The 26,299-nt window shown below is 42.6% G+C and overlaps 1 protein-coding gene across 2 annotated transcripts in view; it reads left to right on the forward strand.

Moving 5' to 3' along the window:
• porb (P450 (cytochrome) oxidoreductase b) overlaps positions 1–26,299 on the forward strand; it is a 47,683-nt gene that overhangs the window by 7,162 nt on the left and 14,222 nt on the right. The window contains exons 2-4 of one of the 2 annotated variants that reach the window (XM_046313860.1): positions 2,581–2,770; positions 24,539–24,587; positions 25,909–26,037. In XM_046313860.1, the coding sequence (XP_046169816.1) occupies positions 2,595–2,770; positions 24,539–24,587; positions 25,909–26,037 (354 nt within the window). In that variant the 5' untranslated portion in view covers positions 2,581–2,594. Of the gene's footprint in view, positions 1–2,580; positions 2,771–11,630; positions 11,909–24,538; positions 24,588–25,908; positions 26,038–26,299 lie in introns of those variants that run through there. The other variant, XM_046313862.1, reaches the window with a different exon arrangement.

Raw genomic sequence — 26,299 nt, forward strand, 5'->3', positions numbered from 1 at the left:
GATGCATTGCCTGATGTGAACCATGCCTCAAACAAAAGAGATCTCAGAAGCTCAGATTAAGAATTGTGGACTTGCATAAAGCTGGAAATGGTTCAAAAAATATCTTTAATAGCCTTGATGTTCATCAGTCCACGTTAAGACAAATTGTCTATAAATGGAGAAAGTTCAGCACTGTTGGTATTCTTCCTAGGAGTGTCCGTCCTGCAAAGATGACTGCAAGAGCACAGAGCAGAATGCCCAATGAGGTTAAGAATCCTAGTGTCAGCTAACGACTTACAGAAATCTCTGGAACGTGCTAACATCTCTGACGAGTCTATGATATGTAAAACACTAAACAAGAATAGTGTTCATGGGAGGACACTACAAAAGAAGCCACTGCTGTCCAAAAAAATCCATTGCTGCAATGTCGGAAGTTCGCAAAAGAGCACCTGGATGTTCCACAGTGCATCTGGCAAAATATTCTGTGGAGAGTTGAGTTGTTTGGAAGGAACAAACAATGATGTTTGGAGAAAAAAAGGCGCAGCATGCCAACATCAACCTCATCCCAACTGTAAAGTATGGTGGAGGGAGAATCATGGTTTGGGACTGATTTTCTGCCTCAGGGCCTGGACAGCTTGTTTATCATCGACGGGAAATTAATTCCCAAATTTTTTTTTGACATTTTGCAGGAGAATGTAAGGCTCTGTCCGCCAATTGAGGCTCTACAGAAGTTGGGTGACGCAACAGGACAACGACCCAAAACACAGAAGTAAATCAACAACAGAATGGCTTCAATAGAAGGAAAATACACCTTCTGGAGTGGCCCAGTCAGTCCTGACCTCAACCCGATTTGAGATGCTGTGGCATGACCTCGAGAGCAGTTCACACCAGACGTCTCAAGAATATTGCTGAACTTGGAACAGTTTTGCTAAGAGGAATGGTCCAAAATTCCTCCTGACAGAAAATGTTTGGTTGAGTTTGTTGCTTCCAAAGGATGATCAACCAGTTATTAAATCCAAGGTTCACATACTTTTTCCATCCTGCACTGTGAATGTTTACACGGTGTGGACATGAAAACATGTAATTGTTTATTAGTTTAAGCAGACTGCGTTTGTCTATTGTGACCTAGATGAAGATCAAATTTTCCAAATGGTTCATGTAGTTTTCTTGCCACTGTATGTGTCCTAACAGCCAGAACGTGCCACTTGGCCAGTGCACTATGGCTGATAAAGCACACTTTTTAAATGCTTGTTCAGCAGTTTATTTTCCCTTTTGTCAATGCTCCGGTGGTTAGTCATTACAAATCATTATTGCCTTCCTCCTTATGAAATGGCACAAGTTGAGATGGTGGTTGCTGTGTGTCAGCTTGCACTGCTAATTTGTTTGACTTGGAATGAGCGAAGCACTTAAACATTATCTGGGTGAATGTAAATTTAATTTCTTCCTAGTACTGGGCCGCAACACCCTACTACGGCCCTCTATCCGTGGGGGCCCTCCTACAACTTGCACATTTTTTTTAAGGGCCTAATCATATAATTATTTAGAATCCCTATTTCAATAGGTAATTATATCAATAAAATGTCACCAAGGTGCAGAACGTTTGATTTGCCTGCTGGGGGACGAGGCAACCCCCAGCGCCACAAACTATTCACAAGTCTGTCGTTTTCAATTCGGAAAGTATTCAGACCCCTTCACTTTTTCCACATTTTGTGACGTTACAACCTTAATCTAAAATAATAATACATTAAACATTTTTTTTATTCTAAAACTCAATCTAAGGCCTCCCGGGTAGCGCAGTGGTTAAGGGCGCTGTACTGCAACGCCAGCTGTACCACCAGAGACTTTGGGTTCGCGCCCAGGCTCTGTCGTAACTGGCCACGACCGGGAGGTCCGTGGGGCGACGCACAATTGGCCTAGCGTCGTCCGGGTTAGGGAGGCTTTGTCTGTTTTTAGGTCTGTTGAGTATGACAATAGTGGCCTGCCATGGCCTGCCTGCAAATGTCATTTATAGGGTATTTATTTTAATCGGGATATTTTCTACCTGCAGGCTGCAATGTTTTTCTTAGTTGGATTTAATAGGCTATTTGTACATTGTTGGCAATATAAGTTAATTTCAGGTTTCTCATTTTCATATGGATATAATTTTAATTAACCATATGATAAGGATTTTGCGATATGAAAACGTTTATTCTAAGTTAAATTACACTGTTCCATGAAAACCATAGCTGGCATGATCAGTAGAAATGGTAAGATAAATTGGCATTCCGCAAGTCTGCCGATTCCTTGTGTAGCCGGTAACTTCGGCAGAGTAATGGCAGAATCTGCGAAAGCCCGTAGGAGCGGGAGGAGAGTAGTTGGGTCAAATTAAATGTTTTCTTCTGGGTATCTTGATCTCTGCTCTTGAGTCATTTGTGTCTTATTTCATAAAACAGTGCGCTTAAAGTTGTAGTTGACCTAATTAAAACACGTAGGGTGTGTCCTAATATTTGGAAAAATACATTCTTTAGACCAATCGACTACTTTCGGTCAACAGATCTTTTTTTGTCGGGGACAGCCCTACTCGTGATTTTTAACCTCTGCCCTGTCTGGTTGCCCTGGCAGCCCTGTGTGTGACAATGGAGGACGTGGAAGCAGAGAGCAGCACCCAGCCGGAGGCCATGGAGGAGGAGAATCCTCTCTTCAGTAACCTGGACCTCTTCCTCTTCACCCTCATCGCCGGCCTAATCATCTACTGGTTCATGTCCCGCAAGAAGGCCGAGCCCATCCCTGATTTCAAGAAGCTCGACCAACCGTGAGTACTGCTCGTTGTGTGCTTAATGCACACCAGGCACTTGCTGTACATCTCTCAACAAATAAGTCACAAGGGCCTAACCACAGAGTACTAGAATTTGACATGAACCATATGATGGTCCAAAGATCAGCCATGTTGGTCAGGGAGTTAGTCAACCATGGTTTGCCAGTGCTGTGATAAGCTATTGTGTAAAACAATGTGCAGTATTTATCTGCATTGTGTTAGCTAGCTAGCCAGAACAATTCTTCTAAAATTGTATATGCCAATATTCTGTTCAAGCAATGCAGTCAAACCCCAGCCATACACTGACTCAAATCAGTTGATGATAAGACTTGATAAGACGATGAGATCACATTTTATTGGTCGCATACACATATTTAGCAGATATTGCGGGTGTAGCGAAATGCTTGTATACACAAGCATACCTATCTCCAACAGTGCAGTAACACAGACAAACGCATGTAAAATTGCGCCTAAGCATAAGGCAGACGTTTTACGTGCCACCAACCGATTGTTTTTTTTGTTATTTCGTTTATCTGCATTGTTTAACTTTGAGTCTGTAATACCAACATGTTTCAAGCAGACCACCATAGTCCCTGTGCCCAAGAACACTAAGGTAACCTGCCTAAATGACTACTGACTTGTAAGCACTCACATCTGTAGCCATAAAATGCTTTGAAAGGCTGGTCGTAGTTCACATCGACACCATTATCCCAGAAACCCTAGAATCCCTAGACCCACTCCAATTTGCATACCGCCCCAACAGATCCACAACAGATCCCAACAGATCCACAGATGATGCAGTCTCTATTGCACTCCACACTGCTATGTGAGAATGCTATTCATTGACTACAGCTCAGCGTCCAACACCATAGTGCCCTCAACGCATTATCATTAAGCTATGGACCCTGGGACTAAACACCTCCCTCTGCAACTGGATCCTGGACTTCCTGACGGGCCGCCCCCAGGTGGTAAGGGTAGGTAACAAAACATCCGCCACAGGAATACCTAGGATAGGATAAAGTAATCCTTCTCACCCCCCCCCCCCCTTAAAAGATTTAGATGCACTATTGTAAAGTGGCTGTTCCACTGGATGTCATAAGGTGAATTCACCAATTTGTAAGTCGCTCTGGATAAGAGCGCCTGCTAAATGACTTAATTGTAAATGTAAATGTAATCCTCAACACAGGGACCCCTCAGGGGTGTGTGCACAGCCCCTTCCTGTTCTCCCTGTTCACTCATGACTGCACGGCCAGGCACAACTCCAACAACATACATTTGTCGATGACAACAGTGTTAGGCCTGATCACCAACAACAACAAGATGGCCTATAGGGAGGAGGTCAGAGATCTGGCCGTGTGGTGCCAGGACAACAACCTCTCCCTCAACGTGATCAAGACAAAGGAGATGATTGTGGACTACAGGAAAAAGATGACCGAGCACACCCCCATTGTCATCGATGGGGCTGCAGTGGAGCAGGTTGAGAGCTTCAAGTTCCTTGGTGTCCACATCACCAACAAACTATCATCGTCCAAGCACACCAAGACAGTTGTGGAGCGTGCACAACAAAACCTATTCCCCCTCAGGAGATTGAAAAGATTTGGCATGGGTCCTGAGATCCTCAAAGGTTTTACAGCTGCACCATCGAGAGCATCTTGACCGGTCACCTGTATATTATTTAATTACTTTTATCTCTTAACCATACTTTTAAAAAACTGCACTGTTGGTCAGGGGCTAGTAAGTATGCATTTCACTGTAAGGTCATCCATCACCTGTTGTATTTGGCGCATGTGAAATGAAGAAATGTTAGAACAAGCAATGTTGGAATCTGGGGTGTGTCTGTCTGTCATTTAGATAATAGTGCAAATTAAGACACCCTGGAATGAGTAGGTGTGTCAACTTTTGACTGGTACTGTATGTAATGGGATGTATAGACAATACAGACTCGGTGTCTGAGTTGCTTGATGATCTTGACCTTCCTGTTATACCGGGTGCTGTAGATGTCCTGGATAACAGGCATTGTGACGTGTTGGGCAGACCTCACCACCCTTTTGGAGAGCCCTGTGGTGGCGTACGGTGCAGTTGCTGTATCAGGCGGCGATCCAACCCAACAGCATGCTCTCAATGATGCATCTGTAAAAGTTTGTGAGGGTCTTAGGGGCCGAGATGCTCTGTTGCGCCTTCACCACATTGTGTGGGTGGACCATTTCAGATTGTCAGTGACGTGTATGCCAAGGAACTTGAAGCTATTCACCTTTTCTACTGTGGCCCTGTTGGTGGATAGGCGCATGCTCCTGATGTCCACGATCAGCTCCTTCGTTTTGTTGAGAGGTTAATTTCCTGGCACCACTCTGCCACGGCCTTCACCTCTTCCCTGTAGGCTGTCTCGTCGTTTTCAGGCCTACCACTGTTGTATGGTCTGCAAACTTGATGATTAAGTTGGAGATATGCGTGGCCACGCAGTCATGGGTGAACAGGGAGTACACAGCTGAGCACGCACCCTTGTGGGGGCCCCTGAGGTAAGGATCAGCCAAGTGGAGGTGTTGCCTACCTTCACCACTTGGGGCAGCCCATCTGGAGGTCCAGGTCCAACCAAGTTGCACAGGACATGATTGAGACGCAGGGCCCCGAGCTTAATGATGAGCTTGGAGGGTACTATGGTGTTCAAGGCTGAGCTATTGTCAATGAACAGTATTCTTACATAGGTATTCCTCTTGTCCAGATGAGATGGGGAAGTGTGGAGTACGATTGCATCATCCATGGATCTACTGGGGCGGTATGCAAATTGAAGTGTGTCTAGCGTGTTTGGTAAGGTGGTGGTGATATGATCCTTCACTAACCTCTCAAAGCACTTAATGATGACAGAAGGGATGACTAAGTTGATATAAAATCTGTATAAATTGTTTTAATAATTCTATGACAATTTAGATTAGTTACCTTTAGTTCAGTTACCTTCACTTTCTTGGGTACAGGAACAATGGTGTACATCTTGAAGCAAGTGGGGACAACAGGCTGGGATAGGGAGAGATTGAATATGCCTGTAAACACTCCAGCCAGCTGGTCTGCGCATGCTCTGAATACGCGGCTAGGGATGCCATCTGGGCTGGTAACCTTGCGATGGGTTAAATGTGTTTCTCGCGTCAGCCATGAAAACGAGAGCTCGCATTCCACGGGAGTGGTGGTGGCCCGCGTTGGCGGCACTGTTTCCCTCGAAGCGAGAGGTGTTTCACCTTGTCCGGGAGCTGGTTTTCCCTTTATAATCTTTGATTTTCTGGAGTCCCTGCCATATACTTCTCATGTCTGAGCCTTTGAAGTGCCACTCCACTTTATCTCTGTACTGACTTTTGCCTGTTTGATTGTCTTACGGAAGGCATAACTGTACTATTTGAACCATATTCCAGTCACCTTGCCGTGGTTAAATGCGCTTGTTCGTGCTTTCACTTTTGCACGATTGCTGCCATCTTTCCATCGTTTTTGGTTTGAATAGGTTTTAATCATCACAGTGGGTACAACATCCCCCAACATCCCCTATACACTGTTGTAAATGTAACAAGTACTGATATTGTATCATATAATAGCATCCACAACTTTCCAAGAAAACAAAATCGGACATTTATGTTCCGTTTACATACTGTATATTTTAGAGCGCTGTTTCCCAAACACGGTACTCTGGATCCCAAGGGGTGCATGTCTTGTTTTTGCCCTACACAGCTGATTTCAAATAAAAGCTTGGCTATTTATACAAAGTTGGTATTAAACCTGTATAGATTGTTTTTAGAATTATGACAATTTAGGTTGATTCCATTACACAATTTCTGATACGTCATATGCCTTTTTTCCTGCATTAGTAAAAGCAGGAAATGCGTCACCTATGCCAGTACCACAATTCTAATTAGACTGGTTTTGGATTTCTCCCTACTCAAGATGGCTGCCACTTTTGTCCCATTTTATGGATTTAAAAAAAATATAATAGGATCTGTATGGTGTTAGGACTATGTTACTATTATCTCTATGGGCCTGACTAGATCTTAGTTTTTATCTGCTTGTTGTTCCAGGGAACACTGTGCCTACTGTTACATTGGAGTTTAGGGTTGAAAGCACACAATGCATCATGGTTTAGAGATCGCTTTACTATGGCCAGGATGTTATCGCGATACTCATTAGTATCGTGGCAAGGAAACAACAAGAAGCGGATTTAAATTATCTAGGAAAAATAGCCCGACTGTTGGAAACAAATATTATGTTGTCATCCAGAGTCATATTTTATTTATTTTCCAAGCTGTAGCACACTATTTTACTGACGGCAGGTATTTTAAAACCTCTTTGGGATAGGGGGCAGTATTTTTCACGTCCGGTTGAAAAGCGTGCCCAAAATAAACTGCCTGCTACTCAGGCCCAGAAGCTAGGATATCCATATAATTGGTAGATTTGGATAAAAAACACTAACATTTCTTATAACTGTTAAAATAATGTCTGTGAGTATAACAACATTTATTTGGCAGGCGAAACCCCGAGGACAAACCATCCAGGAAAAAATACATTTGAGTTCACTGTGTTTTCTATGAGAAACTAGATTTGAGGCACCTGGTTGCAGTTCCTATGCCTTCCACTAATGTCAATACTCTAGAAATTGGTTGATGTTTTTCCTTTTGAGAAATGAAGTACGGCTGTACTTTGAGTGTCAAGCCAAGTGGACTCTTTTGTTTGATGCGCATGACCTGGAGCTCGCTCCACTTTGATTTTTAATCCGCTATTGAACACAGTATATTCCATCTTAAATTTGATCGATTATTTACGTTTTAGGATACCTAAAGTTGGATTAGGAAAGTTGTTTGAGATGTTTGGACCAAGTTTACAGGTAACTTATTAGATAACTTAGTCATGTTGGGCGAGTTGGAACCGGTGTATTTCTGAATCAAACGCACCAAATAAATGGACATTTTGGGGGATATAAAGAAGGAATTTATCGAACAAAATGACAATTTGTTATGTTTCTGGGACATATTGGAGTGCCAACCGAAGAAGATCTTCAAAGGTAAGGCATGAATTATATCGTTATTTCTGACTTTCGTGTCGCACCTGCGCTGTCCTCGGATAATCGCATGGTTTGCTTTTGCCATAAAAGCCTTTTTGAAATCTGACACGGTGGCTGATTTAACAAGAAGTTAAGCTTTATTTTGGTGTATTGCACTTGTGAATTTATGAAAGTACTAGACGTCAAGCGGAATGTCTGGCCGTAACAGATTTTAAAGGACTGACGAATGGGTTTGTTCTGCTTGTTTTCATTTTTGCCCTGCCCCCCCCCCCCAAAAAAAAAATCACAATACTGCAACCTACAGTTTACAGTGCTGGTGTGTATTTTCTGAGGGAGGGGCTATAATGTGGCTTACCATACCATAATGTGGATTTAAATACACGGTGCTGTAATGGGAGTTATTCTTTTCATTGATTAAGCTGCTGTATGGCAGTTTAGTGTATAGTTACTGATGTAACAAAAGAGGACATTTAATAATGTCAATGTGTTCCTATACCTCAAATTGAGCGTAGTCCATAATGGTAATAGGTTAGTGCAGTCACATTTATTGCCTAAAGCGCGTGGGAAATATTATAAGTGTTCCAGCTGGGCCCAGTAGTGACTTGTATTTAAAAAAAACTAAAATCCCTTCCTCTCCCCACTCTGTGAGTAGCTTCCCCTGTGCTGTCCTGCTTGCCCCACCCTCCTCATCACTTATATTATCAGTGTGGAGTCAGTGACTTGAGGTTTGGCTGTGCTTTGCTCCCTGCTCAGTGCACTGCTCTTCCATCACAAGCTGACTGGAGCCTGAGCCATTCCCCAGAGCAGCAGAGGCTGCCTTCCATTTGTTCTAATCAGTGGGGAAAAGCTGTCTATGAATAGTCCTGGCCTGCTCTCTCACTGGCCCAGGGCTGTGCTCAGTGAATGGAGACAGTGTTGCGAGGAGCGGAGGCAGACAACACAGCTAGGCTGCTCCTGACACTGCTGCTCGGTGTATGGGAGATCATGAACATGTGAGAAAACGGGCTGGATGTTGTTTTTTGTCGGGGTTGGGGCAGGGCTATAAAGTCTGACTAACTTGGTCACATATGCAACAAAATATTTTGCGTGACCAGGAGTTTTATTTTGGGAGCACTGTGCTGTACTGTTGTTTCAGAGTGCCCTAGAGAAAAAAGTGAATGTAGATTCGATTGCGTTATGGTTGCACCATAACGACAGCGAAAACATCTTGCTTCTGGCCCTACCAGGTCAAAGATCTGACCTATTATTACCGGCGCAACATTTTTATCTTCCTGTAGAGGATCGCCGGGACCCCATTTTTACATTCATAAGCCATACTAAAACTGCGTCATTAACCATTTGTTTACACTTTCATGTTACTTCATTGGCTAGCTAACAACCTGGTAACTTTACCAGTATACAGTGCCTTGCGAAAGTATTCGGCCCCCTTGAACTCTGCAACCTTTTGCCACATTTCAGGCTTCAAACATAAAGATATAAAACTGTATTTTTTTGTGAAGAATCAACAAGTGGGACACAATCATGAAGTGGAACGACATTTATTGGATGTTTCAAACTTTTGTTAACAAATCAAAAACTGAAAAATTGGGCGTGCAAAATTATTCAGCCCCTTTACTTTCAGTGCAGCAAACTCTCTCCAGAAGTTCAGTGAGGATCTCTGAATGATCCAATGTTGACCTAAATGACTAATGATGATAAATACAATTCACCTTTGTGTAATCAAGTCTCCATATAAATGCACCTGCACTGTGATAGTCTCAGAGGTCCGTTAAAAGCGCAGAGAGCATATGAAGAACAAGGAACACACCAGGCAGGTCCGCGATACTGTTGTGAAGAAGTTTAAAGCCGGATTTGGATACAAAAAGATTTCCCAAGCTTTAAACATCCCAAGGAGCACTGTGCAAGCGATAATATTGAAATGGAAGGAGTATCAGACCACTGCAAATCTACCAAGACCTGGCCGTCTCTCTAAACTTTCAGCTCATACAAGGAGAAGACTGATCAGAGATGCAGCCAAGAGGCCCATGATCACTCTGGATGAACTGCAGAGATCTACAGCTGAGGTGGGAGACTCTGTCCATAGGACAACAATCAGTCGTATATTGCACAAATCTGGCCTTTATGGAAGAGTGGCAAGAAGAAAGCCATTTCTTAAAGATATCCATAAAAAGTGTTGTTTAAAGTTTGCCACAAGCCACCTGGGAGACACACCAAACATGTGGAAGAAGGTGCTCTGGTCAGATGAAACCAAAATTGAACTTTTTGGCAACAATGCAAAACGTTATGTTTGGCGTAAAAGCAACACAGCTCATCACCCTGAACACACCATCCCCACTGTCAAACATGGTGGTGGCACATCATGGTTTGGGCCTGCTTTTCTTCAGCAGGGACAGGGAAGATGGTTCAAATTGATGGGAAGATGGATGGGGCCAAATACAGGACCATTCTGGAAGAACCTGATGGAGTCTGCAAAAGACCTGAGACTGGGACGGAGATTTGTCTTCCAACAAGACAATGATCCAAAACATAAAGCAAAATCTACAATGGAATGGTTCAAAAATAAACATATCCAGGTGTTAGAATGGCCAAGTCAAAGTCCAGACCTGAATCCAATCGAGAATCTGTGGAAAGAACTGAAAACTGCTGTTCACAAATGCTCTCCATCCAGCCTCACTGAGCTTGAGCTGTTTTGCAAGGAGGAATGGGAAAAAATTTCAGTCTCTCAATGTGCAAAACTGATAGACATACCCCAAGCGACTTACAGCTGTAATCGCAGCAAAAGGTGGCGCTACAAAGTATTAACTTAAGGGGGCTGAATAATTTTGCACGCCCAATTTTTTCCGTTTTTGATTTGTTCAAAAAGTTTGAAATATCCAATAAATGTCGTTCCACTTCATGATTGTGTCCCACTTGTTGTTGATTCTTCACAAAAAAATACAGTTTTATATCTTTGTTTGAGCCTGAAATGTGGCAAAAGGTCGCAAAGTTCAAGCGGGCCGAATACTTTCGCAAGGCACTGTATCTAAACATTTTGGGTATAGAAGGGAAAGGGATTGCTTCTTCAGAAGACCAATGCACAGGAAAGGAGAGGATAACTACAATATAACCCAGCCCCCTTTTATTCTCATTTAAAGACATGTTCCGGTACTCTGGCGTCTAAGAAAGTTCCTGCTTTGGGCTGGATGAGTCAATGTGGCTAAAACGTATACAAAAGTACTGGATAATCTCTTTTGAATGGGTATTCTGGTTACCTAACTGTGTTATGAATGGGGCGTTGCAATCTCTCCTGTACAAGTTGAGCAACCTCTGTGTTTTTGGGCCCTAGCCAAAGTTCCCTGGAGAGCTAGTGAGAAAGGCGAGTTAAGCCCTCTGAGCCCTCCCAAAGGTGGAAAGTTGAGGCAAAGACAAGCAGACTTTCCCCCCCTGCTCTAGTTTTTGTTTCCCTTCACTTTCTTTCTTTTTGGGGCAATCCTTCTCTTATTTGCCTGGCTTCTCCGCTTGATGAAGTAGGGTCTGTGCCACAAATGGAATCCTTTTATGATAGAGGTTGCTATAGCAATCACATTCCCCCTACTCCAGTGGTTGGGGGGGAGCACTTAGTCAGACGGAGCTTCTCACCCTTGAATGGACCACAACTTGCGTGCCGTAACTAGCTAACACCTTTCAGATTGGAGAGGAAAAGAGGTGGGGATGAGGGAGGCATGCGTTGAGTTTGAATGTTCTCTCTCTGTGTGTGTGAGACGCTTCAGGGTTTTATGGGAAGTCTGTTTCCCACCATTGCTTCTTCTGTGCTTGCCAGACGTGGTTGGGGTGTGTGTGTGAGAGAAGGATTAAGTGTGTGGTGTAGAGTACTCTGGAGAACAGAGTTCAGGCACAACTGGTTGTTCTAGGTGTCTTTGGGCGGCTGTAGCTTGGATTGTGGACTGAGTGCTGCTGTGGTTCAGGCTGGTGTACACACTACTCAGCTCCATCTTGTTGTGAAATGTGTGGCAGCACCTCTTAGCTCGGAGTTTGACAGTGGTGTGGCTTCACTGGTGGACACAGCCAAGTGCTATGGGCTGTGTGTTTTCCATGCTGGAGGATAGGAGCGCTGCCGCAGAAAGGTCAGTATGAAACTTCGTACTACGAAATCTGGACTTCTTTCAAAAAAACGCACAGGCATCACATGTGAGCCAAGTCTACAGCTTTTGCTTTTTTTCATGTCTTCTGAGAACCTCTGATCGGACCCTGGCACACAATGACGTGAACAGATTTTTCTCCATTCAATAATTTTGCAGGTTAGATCTGCTGATAGCAGCTTAACTCTGTGTGGTGTGTTAAGTTTCTATGGGATGCCCTGGCTTGAGGACAAAAATGTGTATCCCATTTCTATAGGCAACTCACACTTCTCTTAGTAGTTAATGCAATTCATATGCACTGTGTGGATATGGCTCTTGAATGGTCCCCAGTGTTGGTCATTTGGTCAAAGGAACTTGAGCCGTGGATTTTACAAAGTCCTTCTACATGCAATGCGGCACCGTGTAGGGTCGTTTCACATCAAAAAGCACAAGAGGATGTGACACCCACCATTGTCAGATTGTTCTGAAATATTTTCTGTAATTCGTAACTGATATGATTAGCATTCCTGAAACATATTACAATATTTTGTAAGGTTTTTTCTTTTAGAAACGATACAAAACATACAAACAACAACATCATACAAACGGTTTCCACAGGTCTTAAGGCCTTAATGTGGATAAATTATTTTGTCTTAAATACATTTTTTCAAAGGTCTTAACTAAAAATAGGTAGACTGGGAGATGGACTACTTTTTATTATCTTCTGTTTGCATTGTGCACAGGCGATGTAAAGAATGGTTGATAGGATAGTGATTTACTACAATGGAAGGAACACAGATTAGCTTGGGCCAGAGATTGGCTGTGGTAATGGAGGTTGACTTGAAACTATGGTAGACAGTTAACGTTAATCTGCAACTACCATAGGGAAAGTGCAAATTCAACAAGAACTGGTTGGAGAACAGCCACTTTGTTTTGTGGTTAAAATCAGTTGAAGGGAATCAACACAAAGCCGCTGTCTTTTGAAAGAAGTCCTTCAAATTTGGCACCAAGGGAATTAAAGCTGTAGAATCCCATATGCAGTGTGAAAAACACAGAACCGCTGTGAAAAGCCACCAAACGGCCAGCATTTCTCAGTTCTGTTCAGTTGTCTCCGTCTCAGTACCACATACGACAGTCCAAGCACTGCCAGTAACGTTACCACTGCTCCAACAACTTCGTTGCTGGGAACCACATCATCAAGCGATCTCCGAATAAAGTTTGGCTCTATGCCCACACTAAAAGTGGAGGTGTGAGCACCAGTCCTATGCCAATTAGGGACTTGAAGTGGTCTTTCAGGCGATGTTCTCTGGCTCAGAAATCGCCAAGACATGTAAATGCAGGAAGGACAAAACCGCCTACATCATCACACAATTTGAGATTAGCTTGTTTTTTATTTTATTTAAGGGACCAATGTCCAATGTGAACAAGGGCACGTTTGGTTTGACGAAAGCTTCAACCAAAAGACAAAGTAAAAAACTGGACCTGCACGTATGCTATTGAAAGGAATCACATTCAGTCAAGGTACCTGGGGTCGCAGTTCATTGGATTGAGAACTTGCCTATGGTGGAGAGGGCTATAGAAGTATGGCCATTACTGGTGAAGTACAGTATGTGGATGCGGTGAGACCCTAGAAGCTCCTAACCCCTGGAACAGGGTTGTTTGACATCATAGAACCCAGCAAGATCAGCTCATCTTGGCCAAACAGCTGTTCTTCATGGCGGTCTCCAGGACTTTCAGTCCCTTTTTGACCAAGTACCAGACTGACGAGCCAGTGATGCCATTCCTCCTCAGACTTGTTGAGTGTCTTCATTGACATTTTCAACCTCTCCCTGACATTTTCAACCTCTCCCTATCTGAGTCTCTAATACCAACATGTTTCAAGCAGACCACCATAGTGTTCTTGGGCACATGGACTAAGGTAATCTGCCTAAATGACTACCGACCCGTAGCACTCACGTCTGTAGTCATGAAGTGCTTCGAAAGGCTGGTCATGACTCATATCAACACCATTATCCCAGAAACCCTAGACCCACTCCAATTTGCATACCACCCCAACAGATCCACAGATGATGCGGTATCTTGCATTCCACAAGGCCCTTTCCCACATGGACAAAAGGAACACCTATGCGAGAGTGCTATTCATTGACTACAGCTCAGCGTTCAACAACATAGTGTCCTCAAAGCTCATCACTAAGCTTAGGACCCTGGGACTAAACGCCTACCTCTGCAACTGGATTCTAGACTTCCTGACAGGCCACCCCCAGTTGGTAAGGGTAGGTAACAACACATCCGCCATGCTGATCCTCAACACGGGAGCCCCTCGGGTGCGTGCTCAGTCCCCTCCAAACCTCACGGTTCACTCATGACTGCATGGCCAGGCACAACTCCAATACCATTAAGTGTGCTGATGACACAGTGCTAGGCCTGATCACCTGATCACCGAGATCTGACCATGTGGTGCAAGGACAACAACCTCTCTCTCAACGTGATCAAGACAAAGGAGTTGATTGTGGACTACAGGAGGAGGACTGAACACGCCCCCGTTCTCGTCGACCGGGCTGTAGTGGAGCAGGTTGAGAGCTTCAAGTTCCTTGGTGTCCACATCAACAATCTAATATGGTCCAAGCACACCAAGACAGTTGTGAAGAGGGCACGACAAAACCTATTCCCCCTCAGGAGACTAAAAAAAATTTGGCATGGGTCCTTAGATCCTCAAAAGGTTCTACAGCTGCACCAAAAAAAATGGTTAAACAGGTCAAAAAGAACATGGTTAAACAGACTAACATACAACATCTGATTACAAAAAAAGGATGACAAAATCACTTCAGATCCATTTCCACACAATAGAAAGCTTCCATCCTCCTCCAACATACTTTCCACTTGGAGTGCAGTAACAGCCTGTTGGCAACTGCTCAGCCTCCAACCGCAAGGCACTACAGAGGGTAGTGCGTACAGCCCAGTACATCACTGGGGTCAAGCTTCCTGCCATCCAGGACCTTGACCCAGACTATGGCTTCCCAGACTATTTGCACCCCCCACACTGCTGCTACTCTGTTATTATCTATGCATAGCCACTTTAATAACCCTACCTGCATGTAAATAATTACCTCTACACTGGTGCCCCTGCACATTGACTCTCTACTGGTACCTCCTGTATATCGCCCCGCTTTTGTTATTTACTGCTGCTCTTTATTTTTTAATATATTTTTTATATTTTTTAGGTGTTTTCTATACGGCATTGTTGGTTAAGGACTTGTAAGTATTTCACTAAGGTCTACACCTGTTGTATTTGGCGCATGTGACAAATTTGATTTGAATAATCATTTTCACTTATCCGTTCATCTGTTTTGTTACAGGTGATGTGATTACCCAACAGTTTTTTTTGAACTTCCTGTCCCTTGAGGTCAAAAGTGAGCGCTCCTCTCTTTCTGGCCCATAGAGACTAGGCTGGATGTGTTCTTGCATTGTTTCCTCAGCCAATCTAACCCTGAGCTTTGGGGTTTCCGTAAGAAGCTTCTTATTTTGTCCCATGGCAGGCGAATGTCGTGAGGCTTCTCCATCAACAAGGTGTAACAACCTGTAACATGCAGGAGGGTACAGTCATTTCCCAGAGACTGGTGTGTGATTGTGGGGGGTGTCATGGTTCCTCTCACCAAGGAGCTGCTGACCTGAATCAGCAAGGTCAAAATACAGAGCACACATGGACTAGGAGTAGAGGAAAAGGGAAAGTGCTGTGCAAGGGCAGAAGAGATAAGCTGCAAAAGGATCACATGGATGTTCTGGAAAAAAAATGTACTCTGACAGCCTGGAGAAGGATGAAGGCAAGTTTGCAGAGCAAGCAGAGGGAAAATCTGAAACCTTGATGGCTCAGCACATCACCAAGTCCAACACCCTCAGGAGCAGATGTAAGGAGAAAATTATGAGAATTACAACCAGTCGAGGCAGAGTTTGAGAGTAATGCCACAGAACAGACACATGCCATGATTAAATGGAGAAAGAGGAGAGCAAGTCAGAGACCCTATTTTGTATTGAATTCTTTTCTCTCTCCATTTTGAGCATAGTTGAAATGAATTGTCCCAGGTCTGGAAGGTAGTGGATTGGCACCAGCAATTTAGTTTAGTTTATATGCAACCCTGTACATAAATTGTTTCCTTTTTAATAAACACATTTGGACATGATGTCCCTAAGTAATTGGTGTCCTTCAGTACTTTTTGTGAAATTCGTCTTTAAATTGCATTCCAAGTGGCATTAAAGGTCTTAAGTATTTTAAATTGAACTTGCTGAAACCTGCAGATACCCGCCAGACCCACTAACACACAGCCCCATCTCCAGCATCACTTTCCACCTATGGCCTAAAACTGCACCACTTTCTTTTCTCTCCGTAGCCCACGCACTTTTAATATTTAAATAACTTGAATTTTCCATTGTGGTGATGAATGGATTGCTTTCCAAGTTTAGTATATGTTTTTTCAAGATGAGTGATAAAACAATCGTCCAACCCATCGGGTATCTCACTACACCCCCATATGCCATGTCTTGAAAAATACACACAGATGGATTAAAAGTAAGTTTACATTGTACACTGCATTGAAAGCAATTCAGTTTATCCTTTCTGTAACCTAATGCTTCAACCAAACTCTCACCCTCCGATCCAACAGGTCCCAGACATGCTCTATGGGATTGAGATCCGGGCTTTTCACTGGTCATGGCAGAACACTGACATTCCTGTCCTGTAGAAATTCATGCACAGAACGAGCAGTATGGCTGGTGGCATTGTCATGCTGGAGGGTCATGTCAGGATGAGCCTGCAGGAAGGGTATCACATGAGGGAGGAGGATGTCTCAGTGTTGAGATTGCCTGCGATGACAACAAGCTCAGTCCGATGATGTTGTGGCACACAACATGACAGACCCTCCACCTCCAAATTGATCCTGCTCCAGAGTACAGGCCTCGGTGTAACGCTCATTCCTTTCGACGAAAAACGCGAATCCGACCTTAACCCATTGTGAGACAAAACCACGACTCGTCAGTGAAGAGCACTTTTTGCCAGTCCTGTCTGGTCCAGCGACGGTGGGTTTGCGTCCATAGGCGACTTTGTTGCCGGTGATGTCTGGGGAGAACCTGCCTTACAACAGGCCTACAAGCCCTAGTCCAGCCCCTCTCAGCCTATTGTGGACAGTCTGAGCACTGATGGAGGAATTGTGTATTCCTGGTGATACTCGGGCAGTTGTTGTTGACATCCTGTACCTGTCCCGCAAGTGTGATGTTCGGATTCTGTGCAGGTGTAACACCGTGGTCTGCCACTGCGAGGACGATCAGCTGTCCGTCCTGTCTCCCTGTAGCGCTGTCTTAGGCGTCTCACAGTATGGACATTGCAATTTATTGCCCTGGCCACATCTGCAGTCCTCATGCCTCCTTGCACGTTAATGCAGATGTTCCACCAATTCTCCACCAAATTTCACAGTGGGTGCGAGACCTGGAGAGGCCTATAAGCCACAGTGTTTTGCACCCACTGTGAAGTTTGGTGAAGGGTCTGTGAAGATCTGGGGGTGCTTAAGCAAGGCTGGAATCGGCAGATTTACTTCGAAGAACGCATGAATCAAGCCACGTACAAGGTTGTCCTGGAAGACCCTGTCATGGCCAGCCCAATCTGTATAGCTCTGCGTTTATATGATTGGTTCACTGTAGGTGGGGGTGGTGCATCCTATATAAACACACTCACTTCCTTGACAACAGCTCTGCACTGCTCCGTGAAGCGCAAGAAGTATGAATCCCCCAATTTCTGCTGAGGCCATATCACTGTACATGCGCTCCATGGCCAATGCAGACATCGTATTGACTATGCGCCAAGATGCACAATGTACTGCTCTCTCCTGTCAATTTGTGCACATTCATTGTTTCATAATTTCATTGTGTGAATTTGTTGCGTTTGATTGTTAGTGTATATCAATTCCTCATGAAATATATCACGAATATTACATTTAACGTTAATTCCCTATCATTTCTAATCTACAATGTTTGTTACAGTAGTTTCTGTTCATGCATTCAATGTTATTCCAGTCTTCCCTTTCTCATTGTCGGAGTGGACACATTTTTTGCAGAGGACACAACCTATGCTACACTTGTGAATGAGTAACGACATGCACGCATAGAAGTAGGTATATAGGCTACCTGGCCTGTGCGCAAATGAAGGCATATAAACATGCCCATTTGGGGATCTGATAGTTTTTCTAATTGGCTTAACGCATCACCACTAATAACCTGTGGAGCTTCTCAAAGCGAACAAAGTCTGTTTTTACATCCTTTGACAATTACAATAGTTCCTCCAGTGTATTTAAAAAATATTTTGCACACTTCGTGTGAAAGGGAGTAATGTCATGCTCTGATCCAGTGGAAACATAAAATATGCCAACCTGATTACTTCTTATCAGCGCTTGACTTGGACTGAAATCATTTCTGGTACTCATTTTGGGTGCTGATATTGTTTATATTTAGGTGCAGGAGCTCCACAATACTTTTGAGCTAATGTTCTATAAGAGGAACAGGAGCTTAAGCAGTAGAACATTTTAGGTGCTGGTACTCCGCTCTGGTGAGCTCCTGCCCAAGTCGAGCACTGCTTTTGATCCCTTGCGCAAATAGCCTACGGCTGTGTCTGTCCCGAGTTCACTGGGGCAGAATATTTTTACCAAGTTTGCTAGAGCAAGTTCATTGCAGACAGGCCATATGTAGTCAATGTGATTTATAGGATATTTATTTTTATCAGGGTATTGTTTTTAAATGTAGATTTGGATAGAATTTTGATAAACCACATGACAATGATTTTGAGATATGAAGACAATTATTATAAATTAAATGAAGCTGTTTCACGAAACTTTGCATATGAAAACGATAACTGGCATGCCGATTGGTAGAAATTGGCATTCCACATGAGAAATGTTGCAGCCGACTCGTGTAGTAGCCTATTACCGGCAACTTCAGGGGAGTAATGGCAGAATCTGCGAAAGCCAGCAAGAGCAGGAGTAGAATAGTTGGGTAAGGTAATTTTTATTTTTATCCTGGTTATCTAGAGCTCTTGCGCCCTCTTAAGGAATGTTTGTTATTTCATCAAACCGTAAGCTTAAAGCATCAGACAAGCTCAGTGGATGTAATAGATTTTATTAAAACACATAGGGTGTGTGTCTCTATGGAAAAATACATTTAGTCGGGGACAGCCCGAAACCCAACCCAGGAATAAAAACTCCACTTTGTCTATGACAGCCAATGGAAGTTTATCATAACACACCCCTTCTTACATGTGTCTCTTGGGGTCAATCTTATCCAGGTGAACCAAGGGCTTGAGCTGCTCTGCGAAGCTGCACATGTCTTCGCAGAACACTGTACAGTGTGTGTTTGGGAATTTTACCATTGAAGACCATTGAAACCATCGTCTAACAGTAACTAATCCATGCCTTTTTTAAAGGGAATAATCTACATACAAAGAGTCTGTTTCCTGGACACCGATTAAGCGTATAAGAAGGACAAACTGAAATGCTTTCATGGTGGAATGGTTTGAATTGTGAGAATGACCACACAGTTTATTTTCATCATGAGCCAAATCTATTGGATTTCTACCCAAAGTTGCAAAGTAAATGTTGTGATCTTCAGTGCATTCGGAAAGTATTCAGACTCCTGACTTTTTCCACATTTTGTTACGTTACAGCCTTATTCTAAAATGTATTAAATTCATGTTTTTTCTCAATCTGCACACAATATCCCATAATGACAAAGCAAAAACATGTTTTTAGAAATGTTTACAAATGAATTAGAAATAACTATAATATTACATTTACATAAGTATTCAGACCCTTTGTTATGAGACTTGAAATTGAGCTCAGGTGCATACTGTTTCCATTGATCATCCTTGATGTTTCTACAACTTCATTGGTGTCCACCTGTGGTAAATTCAATTGATTGGACATGATTTGGAAAGACACCCGCCTGTCTATATAAGGTCCCACAGTTGACAGTTTGTCAGTTCAAACCATGAGGTCGAGGGAATTGTCCCTAGGGCTCCGAGACAAGATTGTGTTGGCACAGATCCAAAAAATGTCTGCAGCATTGAAGGTCCCCAAGAACACAGTGGTCTCAATCATTCTTAAATGGAAGAAGTTTGGAACCACCAAGACTCTTGCTAGAGCTGGCCGCCCAGCCCAAACTAAGCAATTGAGGGAGAAGGGCCTTAGTCCGGGTAGTGACAAGAACCCAATGGTCACACTGACAGTTCCTCTGTGGAGATGGGACAACCTTCCAGAAGGACAACCACCTCTGCAGCACTCCACTCCATGGTAGAATGGCCAGATGGAAGCCACTCCTCTGTAAAAGGCATGATGACCCAGGTGGAGTTTGCCAAGAAAGCACCCAAAAGGACTCAGACCATGAGAAACAAGATAATCTGGTCTGATGAAACCAAGATTGAACTCTTTGGCCTGAATGCCAAGGGTCACATCTGAAGGAAACCTGGCACCACCTCTATGGTGAAACATGGTGGTGGCAGCATCATGCTGTGATGATGTTTTTCAGTGGCAGGGACTGGGAGACTAGTCAGGATCGAGTGAAAGATGAACGGAGCAAAGTACAGAGATCCTTAATGAAAACCTGCTCCAGAGCACCCAGGACCTTAGACTGGGGTGACTTTTCACCTTCCAACAGGACAATGACCCTAAGTACTCAGCCAAGACAACCCAGGAATGGCTTTGGGAGAAGTCTGTGTCCGTGAGTGGCCCAGCCAGAGCCCGGCCTTAAACCCAATCTAACATCTCTGGAGAGACCCGTGGGTGACTTTGGGCAATTTATTTTGGGATTCCTCATGTCTCGCTCATCTACAGGAAGAGTTGGGTACTGTTATTTAATATCTGAATTCTATAAATTAAAATTGCCATTTTGGGTGCACTCTTAATTTCTCATAGATCAAATTTGCATTTCAACTAATGTTTCAGGAATGCTAATCTTAGAAACAGCTAACTACAGAAACAATTTCAGAACAACCTGAGATTGTGGATGTCATGGCTTGCTGAAGATGTAGGAGCTTAATTTGATCACCTTTGTTTGAGAATTTTCCTGCACATCAGGAAATGTAAACTTGTAGTGTATTCAAGGTTTTTTTAAATCATCTAAAGTTTAAAATGTCAGACTTTTTATTTGTTTCATCAAAAATGTATCAACCCCTACAAAAATGTTCCATTAATTATAATCCACATAATAATTCACATTTCCGGTTGCTAGAAGATTATTTTCCTGTTGTAGTAAACTGGTTCAACTGGCTCAAATTTAGATCCTACATCTGTACATGGAACTACTCTGTATATTTCCATTGGAGTGATGATGCCACAGAAGTTACGCTTGAAGGGAAAGAAAAAAAGGATTCGAGAGGCATTAGCCTATAAATTCTTACATTCCACCATTTTCAACCTATTAAATATCATGGGTACTTGTAACAGTTGATTTTTGGCAGAGAGCGTGAACAAGAGGGGGATAGGGCCAGAAAGCATTTAGTTGAGAACAAGCATTTATTTCCCAGTCTTTACCAAAAACCTTACTCTGCTGTCACTCAACTGATTTTAAGCTGCTTCAGTTTACACACTACTGAATTGTCTAAAATCGTTCAGACTAGCCTATACCTACTAATTTGTAATTCATGTTTGCTGTTGGTGATTGTTTGTGCCCATTTCATCGCATAGAATACTGCAGCTGTCCACTCATTTGACGTCTGATGACGTTTGGAGGAAAGGTGCAGCATTCCCTGTGTGTGTGTGACCACTCTAGATTACATGTTCTGCTACATTCCCCCCCAGCCTGCGACGCTTTTTTATTATTATTATTTGTTCAAACCCAAGATGTATTTATTTAAACTTTTATTTAGGCAGGGGTAGTCCCATTGAGGCCAAGGTCTCTTTTTCGACTGAGCTCTGCATGACTAGACCAAGCAATTACACAATCAAGACGCATGGGAAACACAGAAAAATGCACAAAAAAAGTCATAGTAAAATAATAATTCCTCGGTGAAGAGGTCCTCTACCAACAATCTGATGATATAGTATTCTGAAGATTATTCTATTAGTGAGGTGCGATCTGTAGCGACAGAGACCTAAATCTGTAGTGACTGAAGTAATTTCAAGAATGAGCCATTCCTGTGACCGGGTATGGAATCTCGTGCTTCTATAGGTTAGTAATGATGTTGGGTAGGAGTTTTCACAGAAGGGATTTATAAATTAACAGAATGCAATGATGAAACTAAATGACTGATCATACTGAGGTTTACAGTAGGATACATATGTTAGTTGCTTTGAACCCCCTAGAGTCCGCGGCCTTGCGTTAATCAAATTAGCGTCATAAAAGAATCCCCATCAAAATCCGTCAGTTTAACCTAGAGCTCTTTTTTGTTGTTGCATGGGCAGTGAAAGGTGGCAGAGTTAGAGCGGTGTTTGTCAAACCATGCAACGTCCCGAAAATCTTTTCTTACAAACATCTGTATCGTCCAAGCTATTATAACACCTCAATGGAAAGATGTGAGGAACACGATGGCATTCTCCGTTTTGCTCTACGGCTCCCACAAACATCACAGGACTCGTCTGAAGTCGGTACATCTGATCTGCCAACTTCTGTCTGAACGGTTTGTGCTACACACTAATTTGACCCCTCTGTGGAAAGATGAGTCTTTCACAAACACGTACAAGACCAGTCTGAAGGTAGCTGGTTAAGTTTTTTAAAGAGTTAAGTGTTGTGCCTAAAATAAGGGGTTAAATGCAACAAAAACATGTATAGTTTCCTAATCTTATCTCTCAGATATAGGACAGGCACTTCAGATTTGAAGGACTATCTGTTTATCCATGTTTGAAGCTGTTATTCAATGCGTTTCTATGGGTTAATAGCAGTATCAAAATTATTGTTTGATACCTTAAGGGGTCCTAAAAATCTAATCAAATAGCTAAAGGATCATTGGTTTGACCACCCTAAAACAATTCCATATGGCTGAAGCTAATAATTTACCTAAATCTTCCCAACTGCGAACACACACACGGGACATCCACATCAAACCCGAAACCAACTCACATTTGAGTTCAGTCATGGCCACTAGCATTTCTTAATGAACTAAATTTAAAATGAGGCCAGTCTAAAGTGCAGTTCCCCGTTTAGACTGTCGTATGGTACAAAATGGGATAGCTCTCACATCTTTATGTATTTGTAAGTTGTCAGCTTCACACCATCTGTCCACCATGCATATTTCCTTTTGTATTCACATTTGAGTAAATTCTCATATAGTCAAATGTTGCAGTATGGACACTTTCAAGGTTAATCCTTGACATTAAATGCCAATTTACATTTTTGAGTCATCAAATAAATTGACATATGGGAAAGACTCAAGACCGAAAGCGACCCTTTTGAGCTAAAAGGTTGTTTTGCAAGCTTGCGTGACTGTCATACTTCACTGAAGTTACTCACCCTAGCCTGACAGTAACACTTGAGTAAATTGGAAAGGAAATGAAGAAATAGAGAAACAAAATTTGAGTCATGTTACAGTATTTATGCAGCAGAAAGTGTGATGATGATGCAAAATGCATCATATGATGAAAAAAAACACTTCCATTTTTATTGTAAGTGCTCTGTTTTGAAAACTTAACTGCTGACATGGACACTTTGGGGGGGACTGTAATCAAGGGGACTAATTAATGAAATACTCATGTTTTTTGAGGAAAATTTCCTTTTAAAAGAATGCCAGGACAGGGAGGATGCTGTATTGGACCCTGTTTCATCATTGGCCTTGCCAAACACCTTACCCCGCTTAACCTTTTACAATACTCTGTGTTTACTTAAGAGATAGGGGACATCGGTCAACTCTAGGCTTGGGGCATATTCACGTTGAAGAGTTGTAGCAGAGGGACCGTGACGAGATTTACATTTTCATAATATGTACATAACGTTACATTGCTAATGTAAATTTAAAAGGTTATATGTGCCAAGAGAGGGTACGGGGGCAATGAACGGTCTTGCTCTGCAGCTTAAATTTACGGTAAATATCCCAGTATAGTCACTAGCCAGTAAAGCATGCTTCACAAACTATTCAGCTATGTAAGCAACTTTTCATCTTAACCATATTGCACTCTTGAATAATGCAACAATTCACAAGCATGTGCAGTCGGGGTTTATTTTCACGTCTGTACACTGATTACATTTTTAGCTTCAATACAAAAGCACAGTTACTAAAGCTAACATGTAACGTTAGCCTGTTTACTTACAACCTCATGCTAATCGCATTAGCGCACATTAGCTCAACTGTTCAGTGGGTGGGACACCGGTCTGTAGAGATCCTTAAGAGGTTTTAAACAAGATCAATGAGGCTATAGGGAGGTTTGAGGGTCCTCCAATGACATGCTTGTAACATTCCCATTATTTTGCATCCCCTGGTGATAAACCATTAGTGTGAAAAGTGACCATTTGGTCCCTGTACTAGGCATGTGTGCTTTTCTTGCTTGTGAAAAGCATCATTGGTTTGCTGTGTTTTATGTCCCAGCAGATAGTGGTGAAAGAATAATTGTTCCAGTGCAAGATTTTCTTTATAGACTTTGGAAGTGCATAACATTTGTCTCCTTTTTCTTTCAGAGCACCTTCTACTCAAGAGACTAGTTTTATTGAAAAGATGAAGAAAACAGTGAGTTTTTCTATTTTTCAGTATTTTGGGTGTGGGAAGGATAATGGTCTAGCTACTAGACTGACTTTGCATAATGGTTATTAGGTAGAGGACGGATTGCAGTGGATCCTCCGGACTCCTCAGTCCAGACTTGGGTTCAAATACTATTTAAAATAATTTAAATATTTTCTGTGCTTGATTGAGCTTGTCTGGTACAATAGAACCAATAGAATAGTCAAAAAGGTGAAAACCCTGCCCATCTGGCAATCCAGGAAGAAAATAGTATTTTAACATTTCGTCTGCGCCGTACTAGCTGACCTTGAGAAATGTATTTAGTTGATTTGGCTGCAAAGTACCCAGATATCAGAAGGTGAAATTAATACAATTATGGTATTTTACGACATCATGTAGTTTAGTCTCTGTTGCTCACTGTCTACATGACAGACTGACCAGGTGATTCTTTATTGATGTCACTTGTTAAATCCACTTCAATAAGTAGATGAAGGGGAGGAGTCAGGTTAAAAAAATGATTTTTCAACCTTGAGACCATAGAGCCCAACAGTGGAGGTTTCATAATACCCACAAAAGCAATAGATTTTCACCATTCATGTTTCCCATAGGGGATTTTAGAAACACTTAAAATAAAGGCTATGCTTCGTGTGGGCTTACCCTGGCGTTTCGTTTTGATAAGGTGACTTTTAGCAATATGTTCAGCTCTATTTACTCTCATTTATAAAATGCTAAATAGCATCAATGGAGACATCATGCAAAACTACAAATCACTGCAAGCTCCTGCATGTAGTAATCTCTAGCTGACACCTTTGCTAACGGTATTGTGAAATGTAGCCAATTGATTCATTCATTCATTTAGCAAACATTAGTTAATCCAGAGATGCTTACCTTTGCCTGGATTTGGCAGTCTCGTCCAGATCATTATTTCATTTGTAGTTCTTTATGATAGCCACATTAGCAGCTAATTAGCGATTCATTTTTGGGGGGGTAAATATAGTCACATTGTCCTAGAGATTTACATGGTTATCAAAATGTCACGCCAAAGTAATCCTACACAAAACACAACCCTTATTTTAAGTGTTTCTAAAATCCCCCGTGGGAAAAGAGTATGCTGGAAAAACTATTGGAACCATTTCCCTGTTTGACCGCTAGGTTTTATGGGTATTATGACTCATACTATGGTACTATATTGGGACATGGATTGTTATTGGACAACAAAAAGTTAAATGGCAACATGGTGGGCAACACTAGGGCCTGGTGTTTTTTCCTGGCCGCCAGGTCATGAGGTCAACGCCCTCATTCCAAGTGTTGCTGCTATTTCCCTCTCCAGGGTAGGAACATCGTGGTATTCTACGGCTCTCAGACAGGCACGGGCGAGGAGTTTGCCAACCGGCTGTCCAAAGACGCTCAGCGCTACGGCATGAAGGGTATGGCCGCCGACCCCGAGGAATACGTCATGGTAACTAATTAACAACATTCCTATATCAGTGTTTTATATGGTTACATATGAAATTTGGTATCCTGGTTCTGTTTTTCTGGATCATTTGAGAATTTTACTAAATAGGTTTTGCTTTCACAAGACCTGGAAATAATCATTTCGGGTGTGATTTGAATTCTACGTTACATTAGCAAGCTAGCTTGTTTTACAATGTGCAAAAAGTACCATGCGATTCGTGCTGCCACGTCACAATACCTGGTACTCTGGTCCTGGGTCTTGGATC

Source organism: Oncorhynchus gorbuscha, linkage group LG19 (assembly GCF_021184085.1).
Source record: "Oncorhynchus gorbuscha isolate QuinsamMale2020 ecotype Even-year linkage group LG19, OgorEven_v1.0, whole genome shotgun sequence".
In the NCBI taxonomy this organism is placed as follows: Eukaryota; Metazoa; Chordata; class Actinopteri; order Salmoniformes; family Salmonidae; genus Oncorhynchus; species Oncorhynchus gorbuscha.